We start from the raw sequence: 22,939 nt of genomic DNA on the forward strand, positions 1-22,939 counted from the left end.
TTTATGATAAACTTTTTTTGTTTATTGCACCCCCCCCCCCCCCCCCTTTTTTTTTTATTTTTTTTTTAATTTTTTTTTTTAATTAACAAAATATTCAACGAACAGACATTCACAAAAAAATTGGAACGAATAAAATACAAAAAACACATGCAGACCGTATGCATGCGTATATCGTATGTAGACAATATAACACTATCATTTTTTTTAAATGCATACATTTTAAATTCATATTAAGGAAAACACCGGAATCAAAGTCAAGGTATTGTTTTGGCTAGTGGGAGTTTTTGAACGCACCTTCTCCTCCAGCGCGGCCTTCTCTCCTTTCACCTGCGTCAGGCTCTTGATGAGCGTTTTCCCTTGTTGGCACTCCGTGTGGAGACCGTTCACCTCCATCCGCAGCTTCTTCAGCTCCCGCTCGCCGATCTGCAAAGCCTTTGCAATGGACAGAACAAGGATGTTTTGTAAAAAGCAGAAAAATGGAAAATGAAAAATAAATAAATAAATACATAAATAAATATAGTAATAATAATAATAATATACACGCACACACACACACACACATACACACACACACCCCCCCCCCCGTGGCGCTAAATGGACCGATCGTTTTTTTTTTTTCAACCGAGAAAGCGTCGTTTCATGTGGTGATGCCAGAAGCAGAAGAATCAGTCAACTGGGTGGAGTGGGGAGATTCAAAGGTCTGGACTCAAGATGTGAATAGCAGCTTTGATCAGATCAGTTTTGGTTCCACTTCTAGTGCAGATTTGAGAACTGATCAAATAAATCTGGGTAAAATGACTCTTACTCTACTTTTCCCCCCCCATTTCAATGATACATTTCACAGCCATTTAAAAAGGACCATAACCGTGTCAAACTGAGCTTAAGTATAGTAGTAGTAGTCAAATTGGTTACGGTGAGACAAATTTTTGTCAAAAGCACTATTTTACTATTTTACATTTTACTGTATTTTGCATTTATTAAAGCAATGGCGCTTCCATCTTTTCAAGTAGAATTAACAAATATAAAATATGGCAAAAATGCATTTTAATGGAGTTCTTCTTTAGGCCCAGGAGATCATTTTACGGCAGGTTTGTCATCAAATCTGAAAATAGCGACGGCATCTGCCTTGGCCTGGGGGCGGTGCGTTTTTTCACCTCTTTGTCCTTCTTCAGCGCGCCTTGTGCGGCGGTGAGGTCGACCTCCAGCTGCTTCCTCCACTCCTTCTCCTCCGTCAGACGAGCCTCCAGAAGAGCCACTCGCTCCTGGGCGCCGCCCCTCAGCTGAACACCACAGGGTCAGGGGTCAAAGGTCAGACCGCGGTCATCGGTTCAAAGATATTCTGGTAAGTACTTACAAAGCAAAAACCGGATTAAAAGCAAAGGGCCTGCTGTAAATTGCATTTTCCCAGTGATAGTCAATCGCAATTTGTCCAAATTGACTCGCCGTAGGTTGTCTAGCGAATGTAATTGTCTCATAAGGTCCAAATACATTTTAGTGTTAAATAAATATATTGGTAAATATAACTGTGTTTCTTAAATGAATTTATCATGTTGAATTACCAGTTGCCCCATTTCAATAAAATATTGTCAGTGAGACTAGGTTATCAAGATGTTTAAAGGGGACCTATCGTGGAAAAACTGACTTCTTCGATGCTTGTGCACATATATCTGGGTCTCTGATGGGCCTACTAACACACAAAGTGTGAAATAAGACAACCCAGTCAAAAAAATAAGTGTACGGTAGATAGACTGTAGGCTGGGGGCGCGTGATCCACTGTGCCTTTCTCCAAACAAAACCAATAAAAATAGTGTGTTTTTATTGTAGACGTATTTATTTTATAAATTTTATTTTATTTTCCAACATTTACATGACACAAAATATCCCCACGTGCGGTGTCCGGGTGTCCCGGTGCGGTGTCCCGGTGCAGCGCCGGCAACGGAAGTCGGAACAAACTTTTAAATTAGGCCATGTAGATCTACTGCCAGTGAAGATTCGGCAACCAGATTGCTTATTTCGAGACTCAAATTTGTTCAGAAACAGATTTTGGTGGACTGATGAGGTGAAATCAGTGAAAGTTTACGGACTAAATACAACGAAACCCAGAAGTAAATGGACCCCATTGGCTCGCAGAACTAAGGGCCTCAGGAGGGTGGTTCCCCCCACAAAAACAACCCTCCCTGGAACAGGATGGGTTAATGGCATGTTAGAAGGGCTAGAATGCATAATCTGAGTGGTATTTTCAGCGAAAAACTTGAAAAACATGTTTTGTGAACCTCAGAGACCATATATTAACTAATTGATAGGGAGTATAATAGGTCTGATTTCAAGTGAAGAGAGAGCGCAAAACGCATGATGGGTACAAAATACTGTTTCATATCAGCCCTACTTTAATATAATTTGCCTTTTCACCAAGTGGTAGCTGCGGTACTCTTTCCATAACGCCATACTTTGTTGAATGTATGTAGAAGAAACAAAATAAATGAACTTGTAAACTGACCTGCTGAAAGTAGAGCTCGGTCTCTTTGCCGTCGACTCCATTTTTAAGAAGCGTGTCCTGCACGCTCTGCCTCTTTAGCTCCGCCTCCAGGATTTTAACCTGTGAATCCAGCGCACATCGTCAGCGAGCTTTAATATTACAATAACCAAAATCCCAGACTCCATCTGGTCTCATCACAATAGTGATAAATCAAAGCTGTCCCCAACTTTCCCACTGGTTACATTTTTGTTTGTTTTTTTGTTGTAGTCCTCCCCCTACTTGAACTCTATAAAACAACGTCATGTTTGTACTGAGTTGAGCTTCGGTTTCGGAGAATCATCTTCCCCCGAGTTCCTGCATGATGGCGAGCGGGGGTCCTCACCCGCCGGTGCTGCCCCTCCAGCTCCCCCTCGTGCCGCTGCCTCTCCTCCTTGGTGGCGTTCTGCGCCTCGCCCAGCAGGGCCTCCAGCTCCTCGTTGCGCTCCACCAGCTCCTCCTGCTCGCTGCGCTGCCGCTGGAGCCGCCGCTGCAGCTCCCTCACCTGCACCAGGCCGTCCTCCACCGCCTCACGACACCTGGATGGAGGAGGGAGCAGGGCAAAAAAAAGTTTGCTGTCTTGTACTCGCCTGCCGATGCATACGATTTAACACAGGGTGTGATTTGTGAGATTTTTCCTCACGTCTATCATATAGTTCTACGTATGTATGTATTATATGCAGCCTTTGTGATCTTGCATAGAGGAATTTTGTTGAGTGTTTCCTTTTCCAGTTTTGGATACACTTACACTTACTTATCTGTTGTGGCAAAGATTTTTCCCAACATTCGCCTCCAATATGTACAACATGTCATTCACATCGTCACCCCACATTCACATGGCAAATCACCATCGTCATTGTCGTTTGTGTCTCACAACACTACCCTTTAATAGCAACTATTAAAAAACAAAACAAACATAAAGATGCGGAATTTAACGCGAAGTTGAACATGTGAAGTACAGTATGTCCCAAAGCAGCTGTGGTCCAGTTTCTACTCTCATACCAAACTGTGTGTCCTCCCTGTTCTCCCTTTCTCAGAATTGGATGTACCCAAATATTTCTTTTTTTTCCCGTTTTTATTGAACAAAAGCACGACTGTGTCATCTTCACTTGATGTTGAATCAATTTCTTTTGGTGCCGAAGCATCCTATCATTTATTCAAAAAATCACGAGTGTCAGGGTTGCTGTATTATTAAGGCATTTAGCGTGTTTGTTGTGGGTCATTGGAACATTATGAATGAACATATTGAATGACATTTAACTTTCCACCTTTAGAGATCTCTAGATTCCTTCTATGTGTAACAAATGTGGAAATCAACTTGCTTTTCTTGAATATCCTACAGGTTCCATGTGGCTGCTGGTATCAGATTTTTTGTATCAGCTAATTTCTAATACCGATACTCTATTTCAGCATGGCGTTGGACTGGGAGGGACCAGTATCCGCAAGCAGTGCCTGCTGGGAGCAGCTTTACCTTTTGTGGACCTGGTCCTGGTCGTCATCAGATGAGGAAGGCCCGTTGTGTAGAGCGCCTTCTTTCCTGCTTTTGTCCTTCTGCTTCTCTTCACTGCCCGAAGGCTCTCGGTCAGAGTCGATCTTCGTCAACTGGATAAATATAGACCAACAGACTGAGACCAAAGGCAGTTTCACCAACACCAAACTGTGCCACGTCCCTGCGATAACCGTGCAGCTACATTTATTATCATCATATTCTGTGAATTCTAACCGTCTCTTGGAGTTTTTTCTTCTCCGAGTCCAGCGTCCGTACTCTGTCCCTCAGAGCTCTGATCTCTCCGTCCAGCCGCTCATTGCATTCCTTGGCTTTCTGCAGCTCCACCATATCTGGGGCACAATTCAAAGCGAAGAGATGAGATAACACTTTATTACTGGTCGGATGGAAATTCAGTAATATAACATATCAGGGCTGCTCCGTGTCATTATGTGGTTTCATTGAAATTCATGAACAAACTTGGGACTTACTCTGTCAGTATTATCATAATAGCTACAGGAAATAATGACGCAAAAGCAGAATCCAAAAGAAAATCCAACTTTAGTGGTTTGGAAAAGGGCTTGTAAAGTATAAAAATTTGAGCACCATAACAAAATATTTACTTGGCATTTGGCTGGAGGCAGGTGTAATTTCCCACATGATGGCATCGTACTAAGCTAACATTTTCTCATATGATTTTCACAACAGAATTGTCATGAAAATCATATAACATATAACAAAAGCTATTACAAAAAATGCAATTTAAGGCTATGCAACTGATACCACAACTATAATACCATTATTGTGGCATTTTTCTATTCAGATGACATTAATTATTGTAATTCGTAGTTATCATCAACTGTTGTACAAACTCACCACAGTGCTTCAGTTTGTCCACCTCCTTCCTCAGGTTCTCCACCTCCTGGCCAGCTCGCTCCAGCTCGGGTCCTATGGTTAGAAAAGTCATAATGAGATTTTTTGATGATTCATTTTCGTCCACTAGAGGGAGTGTCCCCTATAAGACATTGAACAAAACAAACTAGCAAAGCCAAGAGGGAATCTGGTCCGAGTCCTTTGCTTTTTTGAGAGCTTTCCAATTTATAAAAGCTAGCAAGATTTTTATTAAATTAGGCAAATTAGTAGAAGAGGTTGAATATGAATTTAAATCCACTGCACACACCGCTCAGTCCCAGGTTGTCGTTCCTCGCGGCATCCAGTTCGTTGGTGAGCCTACGGATGTCCTGGTGAGCCATGGCCAGCCTCCTGGAGGCCTCCTCCAGGTCCCGCTCGAGCCGCTGGCGCTGGATCCGCTCCAGGGAAATCTCTTCACTGTGGACCTGATGGCAAAAGTGGGGGAAGAGGAGCGGCTAGTGGAAGAGACTGTCGAGTAGATCTGTGACGTCTATTGCCGACATGCTGCTTGTGGGGGACATGCTTTGATTTAAATATTCGTCAGACAGCTGAGAAAAGGGGCAACGAGCAGTGAGTGGCATTCCCACATGTCACCTAGACCAACTCCTGTGAAACTGCTTCAAGGTGGTTGGGACATACAGGGGTGAAATTGGTATTGACCTTCTTGTTTGAATCTGGATAGGATGGACAAAAAAAAAAAAAAGCCAAATTGCTAAAAGGCTGGAGTGCCCATTGAAGAAGTATTCAGCATTTGTAGAACAAAAGTCAACTTGTGTGACAGGAACATTGTAATGGACCGTTGTATTACTAATTTCACAATTTAATCGCAATGTAATATATAGAACCTATATTGTGATGCACATCCTATCGCCAAATTCTTGTCAATACACACCTGAGGAAGTGAATTGGAGTAATGAGCGGACATGCCGTGTGGAGAAACATGCATCAGTGCTGGAACATACACCTTTTTTTTTACCCAAGCAAGTAGTGAGACTGACCAGTTAGTTTACATGCTGACTACAACCTGAAGAGTAAATATAAAGGAAAAAATGTGCTTTTTCTTTTTTTTTTTTTTTTTTTTTTTAAATCAGGTTGGTATTAATTCCTGGTGTTAGTTGGTTAACTAGCTGCATAGTGAGGACCTACGGGAGCACCAGTGTGTTTGCTCTGAGCGGACCTTCGCGGAGCAAACAGCTTCCTCCATGTGCTCTGAGACGAACTCTGCTGAGAGGAGAGAGCGAGGGGCCCCGGGGTCACAACAGGAGCGATGCTGGAGTAAATACCTTGCTGCTGGCTTAAAGTGGAACCAAACTGGTGTCCAGCCATGCTCCTGAATTATGGAACACACTGCCAAAGAATATTAGAGGCGGATTCTGTATCTAATTAGTCTTCAGTCAAGCTGTTCAAATTGATTATTCTTTGGAAGCAATTTTATATATTTTATTTATATGTTTAATATTATTATTAGGGGTCCAGTTCAGACTTTTAATAGGGGTCAGTCCGGTAGCTCAGTACAGTGCCATCATGCCGAGAAATTACACCTGCCTCCAGCCAAATGGCAAGTAAATATTTTGTTATGGCGCTCAAATTTGTACATCTGGGTCCAGTCCCGCCATTTAGGGTAAAAGTGTCCGGAACAGAATGATCGCCAAAGGACACGACTGAGGTGTCGTTAGAACCGGGACGTCGCAGACATGTCGCGGTTCAGGTTTCGTCCAAATCGATCCACATACAGAACAGAAATGAGTGAAAAACGGATCAAATTTGAACTAAGTCTCGTGCTTCACCGACATGCCAACATCGGAAACTTAAGATGAATTGGACGCTTTGTGACAGCATCACCCAATGTACTATAAATGTGCAGGTTGTGGTGTGTGTGTGTGTGTTTATGTAATGTCTTACCTGGTAGATGTCTGCGGGGCTGTTTGAATGATATTTTATCTCTTTGGTCTTTTTGTAAATGAAGACATTCTATTCCGATATAACCCTGTGTTAGATGCGGCATTGTGGTCCTCCTTATTTTGCCGGATTCGCGACAGTGGTAAGATAAAAAAAAGTAAAAATCGGTGAGTCCGTGAGGAGTTCATATTGCCGGAACAAATCGCAAAAATTGTACCCTGAAAATTGTATATAATCACGTAAAAACATCAATCTTTTTCCGGTGTCACACATTTGTAACCTTGTAAACTTAGACACACAAAAACATGAATCCACTGAAACTCGTGACCACGTGGAGTCATGTCTACCCCAACTGTGGGAATGAGTGATGCGTTCACGTACTACACACGTGTCAGAAAACTAGAAGCAGTGAAATTGAAAATAGTCACAGAAAGAAGAACACTTTTTCGGACAGCAATAAAGAAGCAGTTGTCCAAACATCAAGCCTTAGAGGTCAGTCGCACTATTCTAAAAGACAATACTAAAGAAAAATATTTTACAGTTTTAAAAAATTATAAAGAGTTTGACTATTTTCAACTGGTCTAGAAATTTTGTAATTAGTGGCAATATAATTCAATATTGTCCATCCTGCCAAATTCGGATGAGAATCATGCTGAATCCGTGTAGTTTCATGTCTCACTCTGGAAAATCTTAAAAATCTTAAAAATGTAATTCGTCACTTACATGACTAAAATGGACCGCGGCTGCAGACAGCAGAATGGCTCCCTTTCCCGGGGCTGCCCAGCTGCCTTGAGTCGGCCGAATAAGCGTCCACGCCCGCGCGGCGCTGATTGGTCCGACTCGGGGCAGGGAGGACAGCTAGCCTTTCTGTTTAGAATTGTTAATAAAGATTTTTGCCATGTTGGCAATCCACCGCCAGAAAGACTCCGTCTCCCTCCCTACACCCCTACCAGTGGGCAGAGACTCACACTGTACTTTAAAACTTACAAACAACATTAAGACTGTACACTCAGCTATTTAGAACTCATCTCATACAACACTTATGTCACATTACAACTTAAAATCAATGGTTGAACCAATGGTTGGTTCAAAGAATTACATGGTCGTAACTACATTATGTTTATGAATTCAGTACATTTTTCTGCATTACAAAAAAAACAAACTAAAAATGTAACACACGCCTAAAACGAATAAACTAGACCCTGTGTATTCTGCGTGCAAGGATATTTATCATTATTACCCTTCTGTTGTACTTGATTTTATTCTGAAATAGTTTTTATTATTCTATTTTGTCTATATGTCATACTCATAGAAAGTTTGGGCAGCCCTATTGTTATTGTTTGGGTGAAAATTCTTTGAATTTTTGAAGCCTAAAACTATCTGGAACAACAACTTCGGCATAACACACGAACACAGTTTACGTCATGTTTGAACCGCACTGTCACAAACACCTCGCGACTGAAGTTCCATCCAAATCAATCCGCAATTACGGACCAGGCATAAGCAAAAAAACGACCAAATCTAGATCCAAATTAGAGCGAGGGGCCAATGCATTTCAAGCGAAAGGGCCCAACCCGGCTAAAGCTATCTGGAAGACATACTTCCGTATAACTTACAAACACGGTTGAAATGTCGTATAAACCGCTATGTCACAAGGATCTTGTGGCTCAAATTTCTTCCAAATCGATGCAGACAAGGAGCAGATATAAGTGAAAAACCAAACAACTTTGACCAGAAATATTCGGTTGTTCTTGGTTAACTGACATGTCACATGCCTGTTCTAAAATGAATGAGATAAGATTTACAGTAAGACACTTTATGACCGCATCCTACTATTTATGATTAATGTACAGATTCCGATTGAGAAAGTCCAATTCGACCGTGTCCAGTGTGCAGCATGAGTCGGTTTCTGTGTAGTGGTTCGACATTACCAAAGCATTAATTTACATGTCGATTTATACAGCGTCATACCTGGTCGACGTAAGTAGATCTGTTAGATTGATATCTTAAATCTGTGGTCCACATAATATGCTGGATTAATGAAAGTACAATAAAAAGTAATCCTTAAAAACTTGTCACCGCATCCACTCGAAAACACTGAAAAGTGCGACTGAGTGATGTGTTCAAGATTCAGTGAGGCGTTGGAAAAATAAAAGCCGCGCAACGGTAATTACTCACAGAACAACAGAACAAAGTTTTTAGTATTTCGTGGAGACATAACTTACTGAAAATGTAATCCAAGTAAAAAACTCAACAAATAAAGCGGTGCCCGACACGGCACCAAACGGCCACTTGTCACTGAGAGTGCAGCTCTATTTCCACAGACAACACGGTGAGTTGTAACAATGAGAAGTTCTGGTTCACAGGCAAACATGGACATTTGTTTTAAAGACAGGAGGGTTGCGTTGTGTAGACCGCATAGTGGGGACTGACCGGGGGGGAGCCCATGTGGCGTTCAATTTAAACTCGGGAACCTGTGAAACGGACCCCACACGACTAAACTGGACCCCGTGTATTGCTGCCTGCAGTTATATTTATTATTATCATCATCATCATCATCTCCTTTACAAGTGTAACTAAACCCAGACAGATAAAGGAGTTACAGTGAGGCGTATTTGAGGCGTTTCAGGTCATACCTTGGCCGTGTTTTCTTTGGCGTTCTGCGTGCCGTTCCGCTGCGACTGCAGCTCCTCGGCCACAGCGTGGTAGAGGTTCTCCGCCTCGTCCTGTTTAAAGGTCACGCAGGGAGACACCAAGACTTGCTTTACCTCCCACACTTTTATGTTCTTGGCATGAACCCAAAACGCTAATCCATTGCTTGATTTCTATTTAAAAACCTCCCTTCACTTATTACTCTATTACTTATTGCTCACCTATTGCTCTATGGTGAAGAAGACATGAAGACAAGTTGTGTGTGCAGAAAGCGGTATATATAGTACATACATACAGTTATAATAATTGCATAAAGAAATGCAAAATCAAGCACAAAAAAAAAAAGAAAGAAACTTTAACTATGTCATGTACAGTATTTGCTCGCTAAACCTCATATCTTTTCGTAGCTTGCTTTGTTGCGCTCGGTTGCACAGTATGATAGTTCTCATCAATCTTATTTGAGAATGAACTGACTCAAAAAGAAATGAACATGGGGGTTCAAGTCAAATATTGTTTATCCTAGTACAGGTACTCCTCACTTAACGATCGAGTTCCGTTCCTAGGACCAGGTCGTTAAGCCAATTGGTCGAAAAGCGAGGACCCATGTTATTTCACGGTAAGGGGGCATGGCGACTGCGAATGCTAGTGTAGTGAATACTGACAGACTGCGGGAACGAGACTGAGACTGAGAACGATGATGTGCGATGAGATGCTTGTCCTCCGTACGGTCGCTAAACGGGTAGGTCGTTAAGTGAGGAGTACCTGTAGTCAAATATTGATTCAAATGGATATGAATTGTAACGGAACCCATGAATATATGTTATAATGCATTGTATTGCTCAGTCCACCATGAAAATAGAACCAATTCAGACAAAAACAGCTTAACTACTGATAAATACATGAAAAAAATGCATCGCCTTCTAGTGTCTAAATAGGGTGGTGTCGGGCTGAATCAGGTTTGATTTAGGGAGGTCTTTGAGGAGAGACCTCTGACACCATGCACACATTCCCACTACAGTCACAGTTCTTGTCTACCTGCAGGTGGACGTCCCTGAGGCTGCCCTCCAGGCTCTGGGCCTCCAGCCTCCTCTCTGCGTCCTCCAGCCTCTCCAGCAGCGTGGCTCTCTCCACTAGCAGGTAGGCCACCTGCTCGCTGGGGCTGCTCAGCCCAATCTCCCCAAGACCCTCCTGGGACAGCAGCTCCACCAGCTCCTTTCTCTGGCTCTCTGGAAATTAAGAGGAGGAACCAGGAGGTCGACACCAATTCTGGGCGTGTCGTTAAAAGCGATTTAAGACCATCGGGAAGCCAGAGTTGTCTGTGGCGGGAGTTTCCTTCACCTTGCTGCAGCCGGATTTGCTGCAGCTCCAGACGAAGCAGCTCATTGTCCTTCTCATAGTCCGCCGTCAGACTCTCTCTCTCCTCCAGAAGCCCCCGGATGTGTTCCACGTAACTCTCCACCTGAGACACAAGTAAAATATGATTGAAGAGGCTAGAAAGGAAATGTGTTGCTTTTTCATTTGGAAGGCATTACAACAAAACAAGTCTGCATGATTGCACCAGCTGACGTCAGATCATCACAGATTTCTTAATATGGTCATCTGCTCTATCCGATCCGCTGTGTGTTTCTCCAAACAAAACCAATAAAAACAGTGTGCTTTTATTGTAGATGTATTTATTTATTTCATTTTGTTTTCCGACATTAACATGAAACAAAAAATCCCTGTGTGCGAGAGTTCTGGTGCATCGCGGTGCGGTGTCCTTTCCACCACAAGCCTGGAACACAGCAACCAAAGTCGGAACTAACTTTGAAATTAGGCCTTGTACACGTAATATGAGTGAAGATTCAGAAACTGGGTTGCTTATTGCTCGCCTCAAATTTGTTCTGAAACAGATTTTAGTGTACTGATAAGGTGAAATAGGTGAAAGTTGACATAGTAAATAAAACAGACTCCGGAGTAAAGCTTAAACCCGGCTTGGCTGCTCATTCACAATTAAATCCACACATCCTGAAACAGTCCGTTTGGAACAGTCCCCTTTAATGGTTTGTCTTCAACTTAAACTATGGGTTGTTACAGTGTTGGTATTTAAGACCTGTTCTGATGTGACGGGTATAATACTGTCTGAGTTTCTGAGATCTTGTAGTTTAAATTCTAGCAAAATTCAAGACAAATCGTGTATCTATTGATAATTCAGTGTATCAAGCAAAATGAGATTTATTGAATTTCCTCCGGCATCATGAAGATTTGATGTTCATTGTGGTGGAAATAAACTAATTATAGTTAGTTCTGAGCCTTAAATGCATTTAACTTTGTAAAAACAGGGCCCAACAACAAACGTTGCCCAGTTGACCCAAGCCAGCAGATTTGGGCCATTGTCAACTACATTGTGCAGTCTGGTTGCCCCACTGTCAACCACTTTTCATATGAAAAAAATAAGAACAGTATGTATACCGCCGCATGTTTGGAAACTTCTTCCAGGGAAAATAACTTATCCTGGTGATCCTATTATATAGGATCATTTTCACTCAATTAGAATATTGAAATTTGGCAACCATTTTGTCAGTCTTGGCAACCACCGCTTCTAAAAGTTGGGTCCAAAGTGCTTACCACTTTGTGTATTTTTTTTTTTACAAAGCATTGCATTGGTTGAACACTTTATTAATCCCCGGAGGGAAATTGAGGAAATTACGTGAATAACTTGAGGACTACAATATCCAAGTGCTCAAATCCTTCCACTGTTTTCCGTCACCTCCTTCATCTCTCCGTCCTGCTGGCTGCGTAGCATCTGCAGCTCCTGCGCGGCCGTGCGCAGCTTCCCCTCGCTGTGCACGAGCTCCCGCCAAAGGTGGCGCTGCCGCTCCTCGGCGCCGGCCCCGGGCGCCAGGCCGCTCTCCTGCAGCCGCATGGAGATCTGGTCCAGCTCCGTCCGCACCTGAGGATCCCCGAGTGTTGGGTCGAATTAAACAGTGCTGCGATGCATCGTGACGTCTAGAATTTTGGTTGAATTTTGAGTTTAAAATGAACACAGCTCGGTAAAACAAGAAATATCTGTTATCCCAAAAGGCTGACCTGTCTTGCTCCTATCCAGTCAAAAAAGAAAACGCTTGGCTGTTAATAGTAAGTACTTTCAAAAATCACAATTTTGTTTTCAATGCAATATGAATAACCCCCTTAGATGTCACTGAGCACGAAAAGGAGTTATCTAACTCCACTGTGAAAGAAAGATCCAATACGCTTTTCAAAATCTATTTTTTTTTATCTTTTTTTTTTTTTATGTACTTTGGCAAGGTAACACTCAGCCGGATATTATTTCAAAATGTTGAATACAAGTTGTGGCAGACCAAGGGCCATGGTCAAGCCGCGACTGCAGATGTCGAGATACAGCACAGTGAAGAAAGAGTGTCTGGCGATCAAGTGGGCCCGTGGTTCCCTCCGCTATTACCTCCTGGGATGTGCTTTCACACTCTGTTCGGACCACGGACCAAGGAGCCTGGTCAAGCCGCGGCTGCAGACGGCAGCATAGCTCCCTTTCCAGCCGAATTAGCGCCCACGCCGAGCTGACTGGTCCGACTCAGGGCAGGGAGCTTTCTTAATGTTTGTCTGTCTTGCAGAGGGGATCGGTGTCCAGGGCTCGAGAGCCGACCAGAAGACAGATCAGAACACCATTCCTCCTGCGCCCAAACTCATTGTTCTTTATTATTTATACTTGTGGCCAGCAAGCCTTTCTGTTCAACTTCATAATAAAAAAAACAAAAACTCTTGCCATGTTTGTAAACCACCACCAGAAACACTCAGTCTCCCTCCCTAAACATTATTAAATTGGGGATTAGACGAGTTGTGGTGCTCAACATCAAGTTTGTCACTTGTTGCAAAGTGACCCCTTACATGACAGACGGGCCAGGGGAGGGGAGGTTCCGCCAGCGCTAAACACCTGTCACTGAACACAATACTGTAATTTGCAGCTGCTGTAACCTGAGTGGGATCTGACAGCGAGGACACTAGGACACAGTTGTTTCGACAACATACTCAGTGTGGAGTTCCTGGACAAGGCGAGATCATCTGTTGTGCTTGAGGATCAAATTAAGTAGAAGTCGTTTTTTTTTTTTTTTTTTCCTTAATATATTGATTTGTGGAATATGAGACTGATCAGGCAAATTAAAAGCCAAGAACCTTTACAAATGTCACTTCACTAAATGTCACTTCAGGCTGTGTTTTCCTTAAATGCAGGACACTGGCTGTGAATCATTCGGTCCTCAATGCATTTTACAGTTGTTAGACTGAGTCGGTACTGAGCATCTGTTCAACAGTTTGGTGTGGCTCTATGATATTGCTGAGTACAAAAATATTGGAAAGTAGGAAAGGGCCATCTAGAACAAGCAGAATGGGGAGCACAATCATGCTCATCATGGGGGATGCATAATGGATTTTCCAACCCATCCCTAATGACTTTGAGACTGGAGCTGAGAGTAGGGGGGTTGACCTTTTGAAATGACGGGCATGAATTTTGAAAGTCCCTAAACAGCCCTGGCATGCGTGAGGGTGATAAACAACTTTTCCTGATGGAAAAATAAATCTAGTCTGTTCAACATAGTGATAGGATTTTCAGACTGAAAAAGTTCAACACAAGTCCCACTTAATGCCAGTAGGGTTCTAGGGTTGTCAGAGGTTAGTGAAGGCTTTCAAAACCAGTAGATATATTGTCGAGATAAGCAAAACTAAGCAAATTAACAGTGAAGGTGATGGACATTACCTCTTCATGGTCCATGCTCACACATTAGGTTTGAGGAAGTTGCATCTGTCGGTGATGAACATTTTCCCCAAAGTAGAAGTGATGATGTCATGTGGCTGGTGAGCCCACATCGCATCCAGTGGAGAATATACCATCTCAGAAAACATCAGCGTCAGCGATGAGCAGATCTTTAGCCATCAAACAGTTCCACTTCTCGATGAATTTTATCCATGTTGTCTTCTTCTGTTCTTTATGAGCTGATCCTGCGCAAAATTAAAATAACAGACCTTAAAGCACAGCAGTGTGAACAAGCTGGAACCTGTAATTACACACTACATTCTAGCCTTAAACGATGACAATAACAACTATCATCTACCGCTCAGGTACATCCCATAGAGACAGGTTTAATACAGTGCATCACTTTAAGCTATGCAAAGCTCCAAGCAGATTAGCCATGTTTGGTCTGCTGCCTCTTATATTGCAAACCTTACTGATCGTGTACAGAAACAGCCCAAATAAATTCATATTTACTATACATTTATACACAGTCAATACTTGCATCCTTACTGCATGTTAGCCTGCAATAGCCTATTTATATACCTCTAAAGTGTGTATGCAGCACATTTTGTATATTGTATATTTATGTTTTGTGGTGTTTTTTCGAGTATTAAGCATTCTTTTTATGCTATTTGTTTGTCTGCACTAGCAACAGCTCACATCATAACAAACAGTCAATCAAGGCAATAGACAAAGATTGGCCCTTTACAATTTTTTTTAAGTTAAATATAGAAAAAAATGGCAATAAAAAATAATCTCAAAATAAACAAGTTAATCTCTGTATCAAAAAAAATCGAAATATAAGGCGGGCAATTGCACGCACACACACACAGACACACACACACACACACACACACACACACAAAATGGATATGTCAAAATAGATGCTGTGGTGCAAAAAGCTGCAACCCAATTCTGATGGGAGATTTTAGGAGACCAATAAGTGGACCTTCTCCTCCAACAGCCGTGCATAAGTTATACCTGCCAACAGTGAGGTGGCTGACTATATTAAAATGTTAAATGTTCCCATCCAGTCCCATTTGTTTTGGCCGCCCTCATCTTCCAGCAGGAGCAGGGTGAGAGAACCAGCTCTGGCCGCTCAGTCCTCCTCCTCCTCCTCCTCCTCCTCCTCCTCCCCAAAATGTCTGACCAAGTAAGGTCCTCTAACCACAGCGACTTGCATTCCTTTTACACGGCAAACTGACTGGGAGGGAACACACGAAGCCAGTCGGCCAGATTATTAACCTCTAAACCACTTCATCTGAAAATAAACAAACTAGTCACCGTTACATGTGTAGCCGCCGGCCAGCGAGTTAGCAACTTCGCCCCAAAGTTGACCCGGTAGAATCCTACTACGTTAGCATTAGCTAGCTTGTTAGCCACGCGAAAGGCTGATAACTGGTTCCGACGGACTGATACAAAAGCCACCCAAGCCCCCCGGTGGTTGTTTGGGGCGCTTTCTGAACTCCAAATGTGAGGTTATAAAGTTGAACAGACCTCGCGGGGCCGGACGGGGAGCCGCGCCGCAGCAGCACAGGCGTGGCGCGGGGAAGTGGCTTCTGCCGGTGGCATGGCAACGGACCGTACTACTCAGTTGGGGCGCGGGGGAGGAGGGTGGGAGAGCCCACGTTCGGACACGACAGAAACACCGAGCGACGGGGTGGTTTTATAGACCGTATATTATTATTCTACTCTACTACTATTTATCAAACAAAACTATTAAGTTAGTACTTTATTAACAATACTATACTATTATATACTACTATATATAAAACAAAATAAATTTACTTTTATATGAACACTACTACGCTATTAGTTACTACTATATAAAAAAAAACCCAATACTATTAAGTTACTACGTTATTTGTATACTACTATATACACCTATCAGCCACAACATTAAAACCACCGACAGGTAAAGTGAATAAGATTGCTCATCTCGCTCGTCAAGGGGTGGGATGTATGAGGCAGCAAGTGAACAGTCAGTTCTTGAAGTCGATGTGTTGGAAGCAGGAAAAATGGTCAAGCGTAAGGATCTGGGCCACTTTGACAAAGGTCCAAACTGTGATGGCTAGACGACTGGGTCAGAGCGTCTCCAAAACGACAGGTCTTGTGGGGTGTTCCCGGTATGCAGTGGTTAGTACCTATCAAAAGTGGCCCAAGCAAGGACAACCGGTGAACCGGCGACAGGGTCATGGGAGCCCATGGGCTCACTGATGCACAAGGGGAGCGAAGTGTAGCCCGAACTGCTACGCTTGCTGAAACAGTTAATGCTGCTATGATAGAAAGGTGTCAGAACACACAGTGCATCGCAGCTTGCTGCGTATGGGGCTGTGTAGCTGCAGACCAGTCAGAGTGTCCATGATGACCCCTGTCCACCACCTTAAGCGCCTACAATGGGCACGTGAGCATCAGAACTGGACCATGGAGCCATGGAAGAAGGGACTTCCAGGACTGAAAGGATCTGCTGCTAACGTCTTGGTGCCAGATACCACAGGACCCCTTCAGAGGTCTTGTGGAGTCCATGCCTCCACGGGTCAGAGCTGTTTTGGCGGCACGAGGGGGATCCACACATTATTAGTGGTTATTAGTGGTGGTTTTAATGTTGTGGCTGATCCATGTATATAAATGGCATGGCCCCAAAAGGTAACACAAGGCCCACAAGGCAAAAACCAGATAATGGAACAAAATAAACAAGGGTGTCTTAATGCTACAATAAACAAACCAAAAAGCCGTAGGCACACGCAAATGAGGGTTTTTAGTAAAATGAAACCACAAGCAGCAACACTGGCGTCACAGCGAAAGTATGACTGCAGAGCACCAGGAGCACCAGGGAGCGGCAGCGTTCTCTGATTGGGCCTGGAAACGACTGAACCAATCACTGTGGAGGATTCACACCGCTCCTTTAACCTTGCCACGCAATCAGCCAATCATAGAGGTGGAGCCGCACAGCGCGTGAACAAATGAGACAACACAGCACACACAGACGGGCACCCTTGGACTATTATTATTATTACTGATATTATTATGACTGCTGTAATACCTCAATCTAATAATACTGTATTATTGTAATTTATCATTTACTTTAGTGTAAATGCATCCTGCCCGTATTGACTCACTAGTTAATGTTGTGCTACTCCCTGTTAACTTCTACTGATAGATGTATTATTTATAGATGTGTTTGTTTTTTGTTTGTTTTTTAGCTCTTTTTTTTTTATGTGCTCCTTTCATGGCTTGCACTGTTTTTGTTGCTCTAAAACCTGCATTTCCTTGCCCTGGGGATTAATAATGTGTTATCTAAGCTTATCTTATAGCACAACATTGGTTGAATCAAAACAGCATTCTTCATAGACTATATGATTTTAAAGTTTTAAGATTTTAAATAAGAAAACTATGAACTAAGTTTTTCAGTCTATTAGTTAACCAAACCCACTAAAATGTGATCAGTCACGTCTAATGCCTACATTTCTTGCTTATGTGGCTACGGCAATTTGAAGCTTTTTCACATGTTTCAAATCTTATTCATTGAACAGAGGGCCATTATAACCTTTGCCCTTAAAAAAAAAAAAAAAAAAAAAAAAAAAAAAATCCACGGCTCCACATGTTCAAACCTGCAGATCAGTTAGTCTATGGCACCCCGAAAAATTTTTTTTTGTGCGTTCAAGTTCAAGTTCAAGCTCAGGAGATTATTTGTCATATACATATACATACGGTCATACATATATGCAGTGAAATGTCATGTCCACAATCATGCCCTGGATGGCGGATGGATTGGGGGAGCGGCAGGGCAGTCATTAGAGGCGACGCGGCGCTCCAGATGGACTGTTTACACTGGACGTCCCTTCATGTGGCGAGGGCTCAGCGGCTCCACGGGCCCTGGGTGGGTCCCCTCAGAGCGGAGCAGAAGGCCAGCTCTGTTCGGCAGAGAGGAAATGGGCGTTTAGGGTTTCTGCGCTTTAAGAAGTCTGCATTCCTCCTCCTGGAACTTTGGATGGAGTGAGTCAGTGAGCGAGTGAGAGAATGAAGAGTGAGTGAGAAAATAACACAGAGGGGAGTGGCGCAGGGTACAAATGTGAGGAGCGCTGAGAGGGGCTTGAGACTGCGCCGCTGGCTTTGCAGCGAGAAACAGCTGGGAAGCAAGACGTGAACGAGACATAAAAGTGAGTAAAGATCTATTTATTTATGGATTTACACTTTTCTTACGCTGGATGTTGTTGTTGTTGTTGTTGTTGTTGTTGTTGTTTTCTTTTGGTTGTTTTTTTCTAAAAGTAAGTCTTTTAATTGGACAAGGGTTGTGTTAGAAAGTGTTGAAATTCAGGCAGAAATACTTTTGCAATGACTCAGTTGTGTTACATATCATATCATTTAGATAGATAGATATATAGATAGCAAAATAGATAGATACAATAGAATATGAAAAAAGGCAATGTGTGGAAAATATACAATAAACCTAACAGTAAATGATACCTAATAAAAAAAAAGAAATTGCCAATATACACTAAACAGATAATCAATAACAGATATAACCTAAGATAACAGAAAAAAACTATTTAAAAATATATAAAAATGACCAGAAACATAAAAAAAGGCATGTCCAAAACATTGAAGCAGAAAGATGAATGTACAATAAACCTGAACAAACTATGGCAATGAGCCCCAAAATTGGCATTAATACATATACATACACCACTGTATTAAATTCACCATCAAAATAACATTATAATGTGACGCACATTTTGATTTGAGCTTAATTACCTACGTTCACAGGCCTTCTAAATATGGATACCAAAGCTGTAATTTTCCGAACATTATGTTCACTATTTGAGAACACTTTTATCTTTTGTTTCAATTCATTGCTGCCTTTAATCCACTGTTTAGTGTGATGGGTGTAATCTGGTCTAATGACATAATTTGGCTCCATTTAAAGGGGTAAGTTGAATCATCATGGTTCCACCGCCCACCCTCCTGATCGGCTGCTTACAGATAAACATCGAAATACACACTTTCATCCTGTCCCCGCTTTTTTCATCCATCGCGTTTTTTCCCCTCCCCCTGTTCATCCGTCACGTCGACATTGCTTCCGTTTGAAATAATTAAATGTTAAAAAAAAGAAAATAAGCGCTGCGAGGCGGAACAACTATTTTATTCCTCAGCCCGCAATTAAAATTCTGAGTGTATGGCCCCAAATCAAACCCAGGTGCAGGTCGGTAACAAGCCCTGCGCTGTGGACTGGAACACGGTGCCCTTCACCCGTTTAGAAAAGTGAAGTGGGTAAATATTTTGACTCCATTTTGATGCGAACAGGCCTCGCCCTCTGGTTCCAGCAGCAGTTTGCTGCAACTCACGACCGTCCAGTCAAAGAGCAGATTTAGAAAGTAGAAGCGGAAAAAAAAAAAAAAAAAGGAAATCATTGGCACTGTGTTTTTAACCAACCGTATTCTGACACAACACAGACTGCACTGTGTTCAGACGGCCACATTTTCCACTCTGTGTTTTCAGTCAAAACAGGCAGGTTCTTTAAGGCAGCATTTCATGCAATGAGCTCATTTATTGTGCCGGGGCGAATCAAACAATGATTTCCTCTCATATACAGAATATATACAGTATATTTCAATATAAACATCACAATTTCCTTGTGATCAAACACTTGTTGATAGATGGATTGGTATTGCCAAAAATAATTTCTTGTTTCTACAGATTTAAATTTCTTTTTTGTCACTTTATTGTTTATTGCCTATTTGTTTACTGTACATTAATTTATTTTCTAACATTTTTGCTATTATTCTTTCTGTCTATCTGTCCGTCTGTCCGTCTATCTGTCCGTCTGTCTGTCTATCCATCTATCTGTCCTTCTGTCTGTCTATCTGTCTGTCTGTCTGTCTGGCCTTGTCATTTTTACACCCATCCATCCATCTTTCTCTGACAGGGTTCTGAAATGGCGTACCTGCTGATGTTTGTCACCCTGCTGCACCTCATCACGCTGGCCATGCTCTTCATTGCCACCATGGAGAAGGTATTCAACAAAGCTCGACGCTTTTCTTTTCTGCCTTCCCAAATTTCTTAATTGTGTCATTGACAGTTTCGTCCTTTTCTCCCCGTTCCAGTCGTGGTGGGTGTGGGACGGGATGGAGAACTCCGACCTGTGGTACAACTGCAGGTTCGACAACGACACCGGGACCTGGCTCTGCGCCTCCTCCAAGGAAACTGGTGAGCGACAGATGGATGGACGGATGGATGGATGGATGGAAAGATAGATAGATAGACTATAAGCAAATTCATATCAAATATTGGAATTTTTTCCACATATTGCTAAAAAACAAAACAAACCAATTTTCCCGGATGGATGTTCCCTTAGAGTGGCTCCAGGCGGTCCAGGTCCTCATGGTCCTCTCCGTGGTCTTCTCCTCCGTGTCTTTCCTGGTCTTCCTGGGCCAGCTCTTCACCATGTCCAAAGGTGGACTCTTCTACTTCACGGGGCTGTGTCAGGTCTTTGCAGGTAAATCGGAAATAATGAGACATTTGTGTAAATAAGAAAAAGAAAAAAAAAAAAAAGAAAAAGAAAAATATCACATCATATACACATTTCTGTAAATGGAAATTAAAATAAAGATGTTATTATATTGGATGGTGTTTCTGAAGAAGGCTACAGATCAACTGTAGACAACTCTAATGCTGTGACTCTCAACATTTTTCCACATTAAGGAACCTCAATTTGATACGCAATACAGTACGAACCCCCATTTTATAAGATTTTGTCTCCTGAAGCCTCACTATTAATTATTTTGCTGGGGACCCCCTGTACCCTCTTGGTAGACCCCTGCGACGGTCGCCGAAACCCACGTTGAGAACCACGACTCTGGTCTATAAACAACCACCAACCATATTATTATACTAGTTAAACTTACTATGAAAGCTTCGTAAAGTTTATTTCGTTTGATAAAAAAAAAAAGAAGGAAAAAAAGAGTGATGAATATTTAGGAATATTTCTGGAAATAAACAGAACAGGCAACCCAAGCCAGGCAAACAATGCATCTACTTGCTACTTAATGCTGATTCTTGGTGGATCAATATAATAACCCATTGTAAGTAAGTCATTGTCTTTCTTTTTATTTATCTATTTTTTTTAGGGCTAACAGCGTTTGCGGCCGCTCTGATTTACACCCTACACAACAAGGAGATTCTTCAGGACTCCAGAGAACTGACCTCGGGACATTTTGGATACTGCTTCATCCTGGCCTGGGTGTGCGTCCCTCTCCTGCTCGGCAGCGGAGTCATGTACATTCACCTGCGAAAGAAGGAGTGATGGAGCGGAGATGGATGAGTGATGGAGCAAAGGAGGAGTGATAGAAGCTCATGTTTTTTGGGTTGTTGTTTTTTGCTGCCATAGAAGCCATATCTAAGAACAGTTCGACACATAGTATGATTTGCTTTATATTTTTATTTGCATTTTTACAGTATTAGTAGAAGAAAATTATAGGATATTTTTGTTCATTCTTTTGTTCAAACACGTGATGCATTCGGCTTTCATACTCTGTTTCTTATATTTGGTATTTATGTTTCATGTTAGGAGCCTGTCTTTTCCAACATAGCTTAACTTTGTATTGAACTTGCTTAGAATTATCTCTGGAGCAAATTAGAAATATATTTTTGTACCTAAAGTTGATGTATTATATCTATTTCTTAGTTGCGCCAACTTTCCTTAAAAAAAAAGCTGAAACAAATGGAAAATAAATTAACTGATCTGATTTCAAATATTTCTTGCTCTTCTCACAAAATTTAAAATGAATTTTTTAATCTAAAAATGTTTTAAGTTATAACAATACATTTATAGTACATAAATCTTTATTAATATCCATATACACCGATCGGCCACAACATTAAAAAGCACTGAGAGGTGAATTGAATATCATTGATCATCTCGTTCCAAAGGCACCTGTCAAGGGGTGGGATATATTAGGCAGCAAGTAACAGTCAGTTCTTGAAGTCGATGTGTTGGAAGCAGGAAAAATGGGCAAGAGTAAGGATCTGAGCCACTTTGACAAAGGCCAAATTGTAATGGCTAGACGACTGGGTCAGAGCATCTCCAAAACGACAGGTCTTGTGGGGCGTGTATGCAGTGGTTAGTACCTAACAAAAGTGGTCCAAGGAAGGACAACCGGTGAAACGGCGACAGGGTCATGGACGCCCAAGGCTCATTGATGCACATGGGGAGTGAAGTGTAGCCCTGGTCCAATCCCACAGTAGCACATATTGCTGAAAAGGTTAATGCTGCTATGATAGAAAGTTGTCAGAACACACAGTGCATCACAGCTTGCTGTGTATGGAGCTGCGTAGCCACAGACCAGTCAGGGTGTCCATGATGACCCCTGTCCCCGCCAAAAGAGCCTACAATGCTAATGTGAGCATCAGAACTGGACCATGGAGCAATGGAAGAAGGTGGCCTGGTCTGATGAATCACGTTTTCTTCTACATCATGGGTTAGGCTCCGATCCGATGGAGCATCTGTGAGATGTGCTGGAACAACAAGCCCGGTCCATGGGGGCCCCACCTCGCAACTTCAAGGATCTGCTGCTAAGGTCTTGTTGCCAGATACCACAGGACACCTTCAGAGGTCTTGTGGAGTCCATGCCTCGCAAGTCAGAGCTGTTTTGGAAGCACGAGGGGGAGCTACACAATATTAGTGGTTATTAGT

The 22,939-nt window shown here is 42.3% G+C and overlaps 2 protein-coding genes across 2 annotated transcripts in view; one reads left to right on the plus strand and one right to left on the minus strand.

Moving 5' to 3' along the window:
- Window positions 1-15,763, minus strand: part of ccdc30 (coiled-coil domain containing 30) — a gene marked incomplete at its 3' end in the record, with an annotated part of 34,992 nt that extends 19,229 nt beyond the window's left edge. Inside the window, exons 1-15 of the mRNA XM_080014583.1 lie at window positions 15,745-15,763; window positions 14,212-14,453; window positions 12,211-12,393; window positions 10,800-10,920; window positions 10,497-10,687; window positions 9,446-9,535; window positions 6,057-6,131; window positions 5,179-5,335; window positions 4,875-4,946; window positions 4,236-4,351; window positions 3,984-4,114; window positions 2,859-3,051; window positions 2,498-2,596; window positions 1,155-1,280; window positions 295-432 (exon numbers count right to left, since the gene is read on the minus strand). Coding sequence (XP_079870709.1) covers window positions 295-432; window positions 1,155-1,280; window positions 2,498-2,596; window positions 2,859-3,051; window positions 3,984-4,114; window positions 4,236-4,351; window positions 4,875-4,946; window positions 5,179-5,335; window positions 6,057-6,131; window positions 9,446-9,535; window positions 10,497-10,687; window positions 10,800-10,920; window positions 12,211-12,393; window positions 14,212-14,226 — 1,707 coding nt within the window. The 5' untranslated portion in view covers window positions 14,227-14,453; window positions 15,745-15,763. The remainder of the gene's footprint in view (window positions 1-294; window positions 433-1,154; window positions 1,281-2,497; window positions 2,597-2,858; window positions 3,052-3,983; window positions 4,115-4,235; window positions 4,352-4,874; window positions 4,947-5,178; window positions 5,336-6,056; window positions 6,132-9,445; window positions 9,536-10,496; window positions 10,688-10,799; window positions 10,921-12,210; window positions 12,394-14,211; window positions 14,454-15,744) is intronic.
- Window positions 15,764-18,248: 2,485 nt separating this feature from the next.
- On the plus strand, window positions 18,249-21,992 carry emp3b (epithelial membrane protein 3b (MAM blood group)). The gene is made up of 5 exons (XM_080015195.1): window positions 18,249-18,407; window positions 20,174-20,260; window positions 20,352-20,454; window positions 20,603-20,743; window positions 21,375-21,992. Exons 2-5 carry the CDS (start codon window positions 20,183-20,185, stop codon window positions 21,548-21,550), a joined length of 498 nt encoding a protein of 165 aa, XP_079871321.1. The 5' UTR covers window positions 18,249-18,407; window positions 20,174-20,182; the 3' UTR covers window positions 21,551-21,992.
- The last annotated feature ends 947 nt before the right edge of the window (window positions 21,993-22,939 follow it).

This window comes from Zeus faber, assembly GCF_960531495.2.
Source record: "Zeus faber genome assembly, chromosome: 15".
Taxonomy (NCBI): Eukaryota; Metazoa; Chordata; class Actinopteri; order Zeiformes; family Zeidae; genus Zeus; species Zeus faber.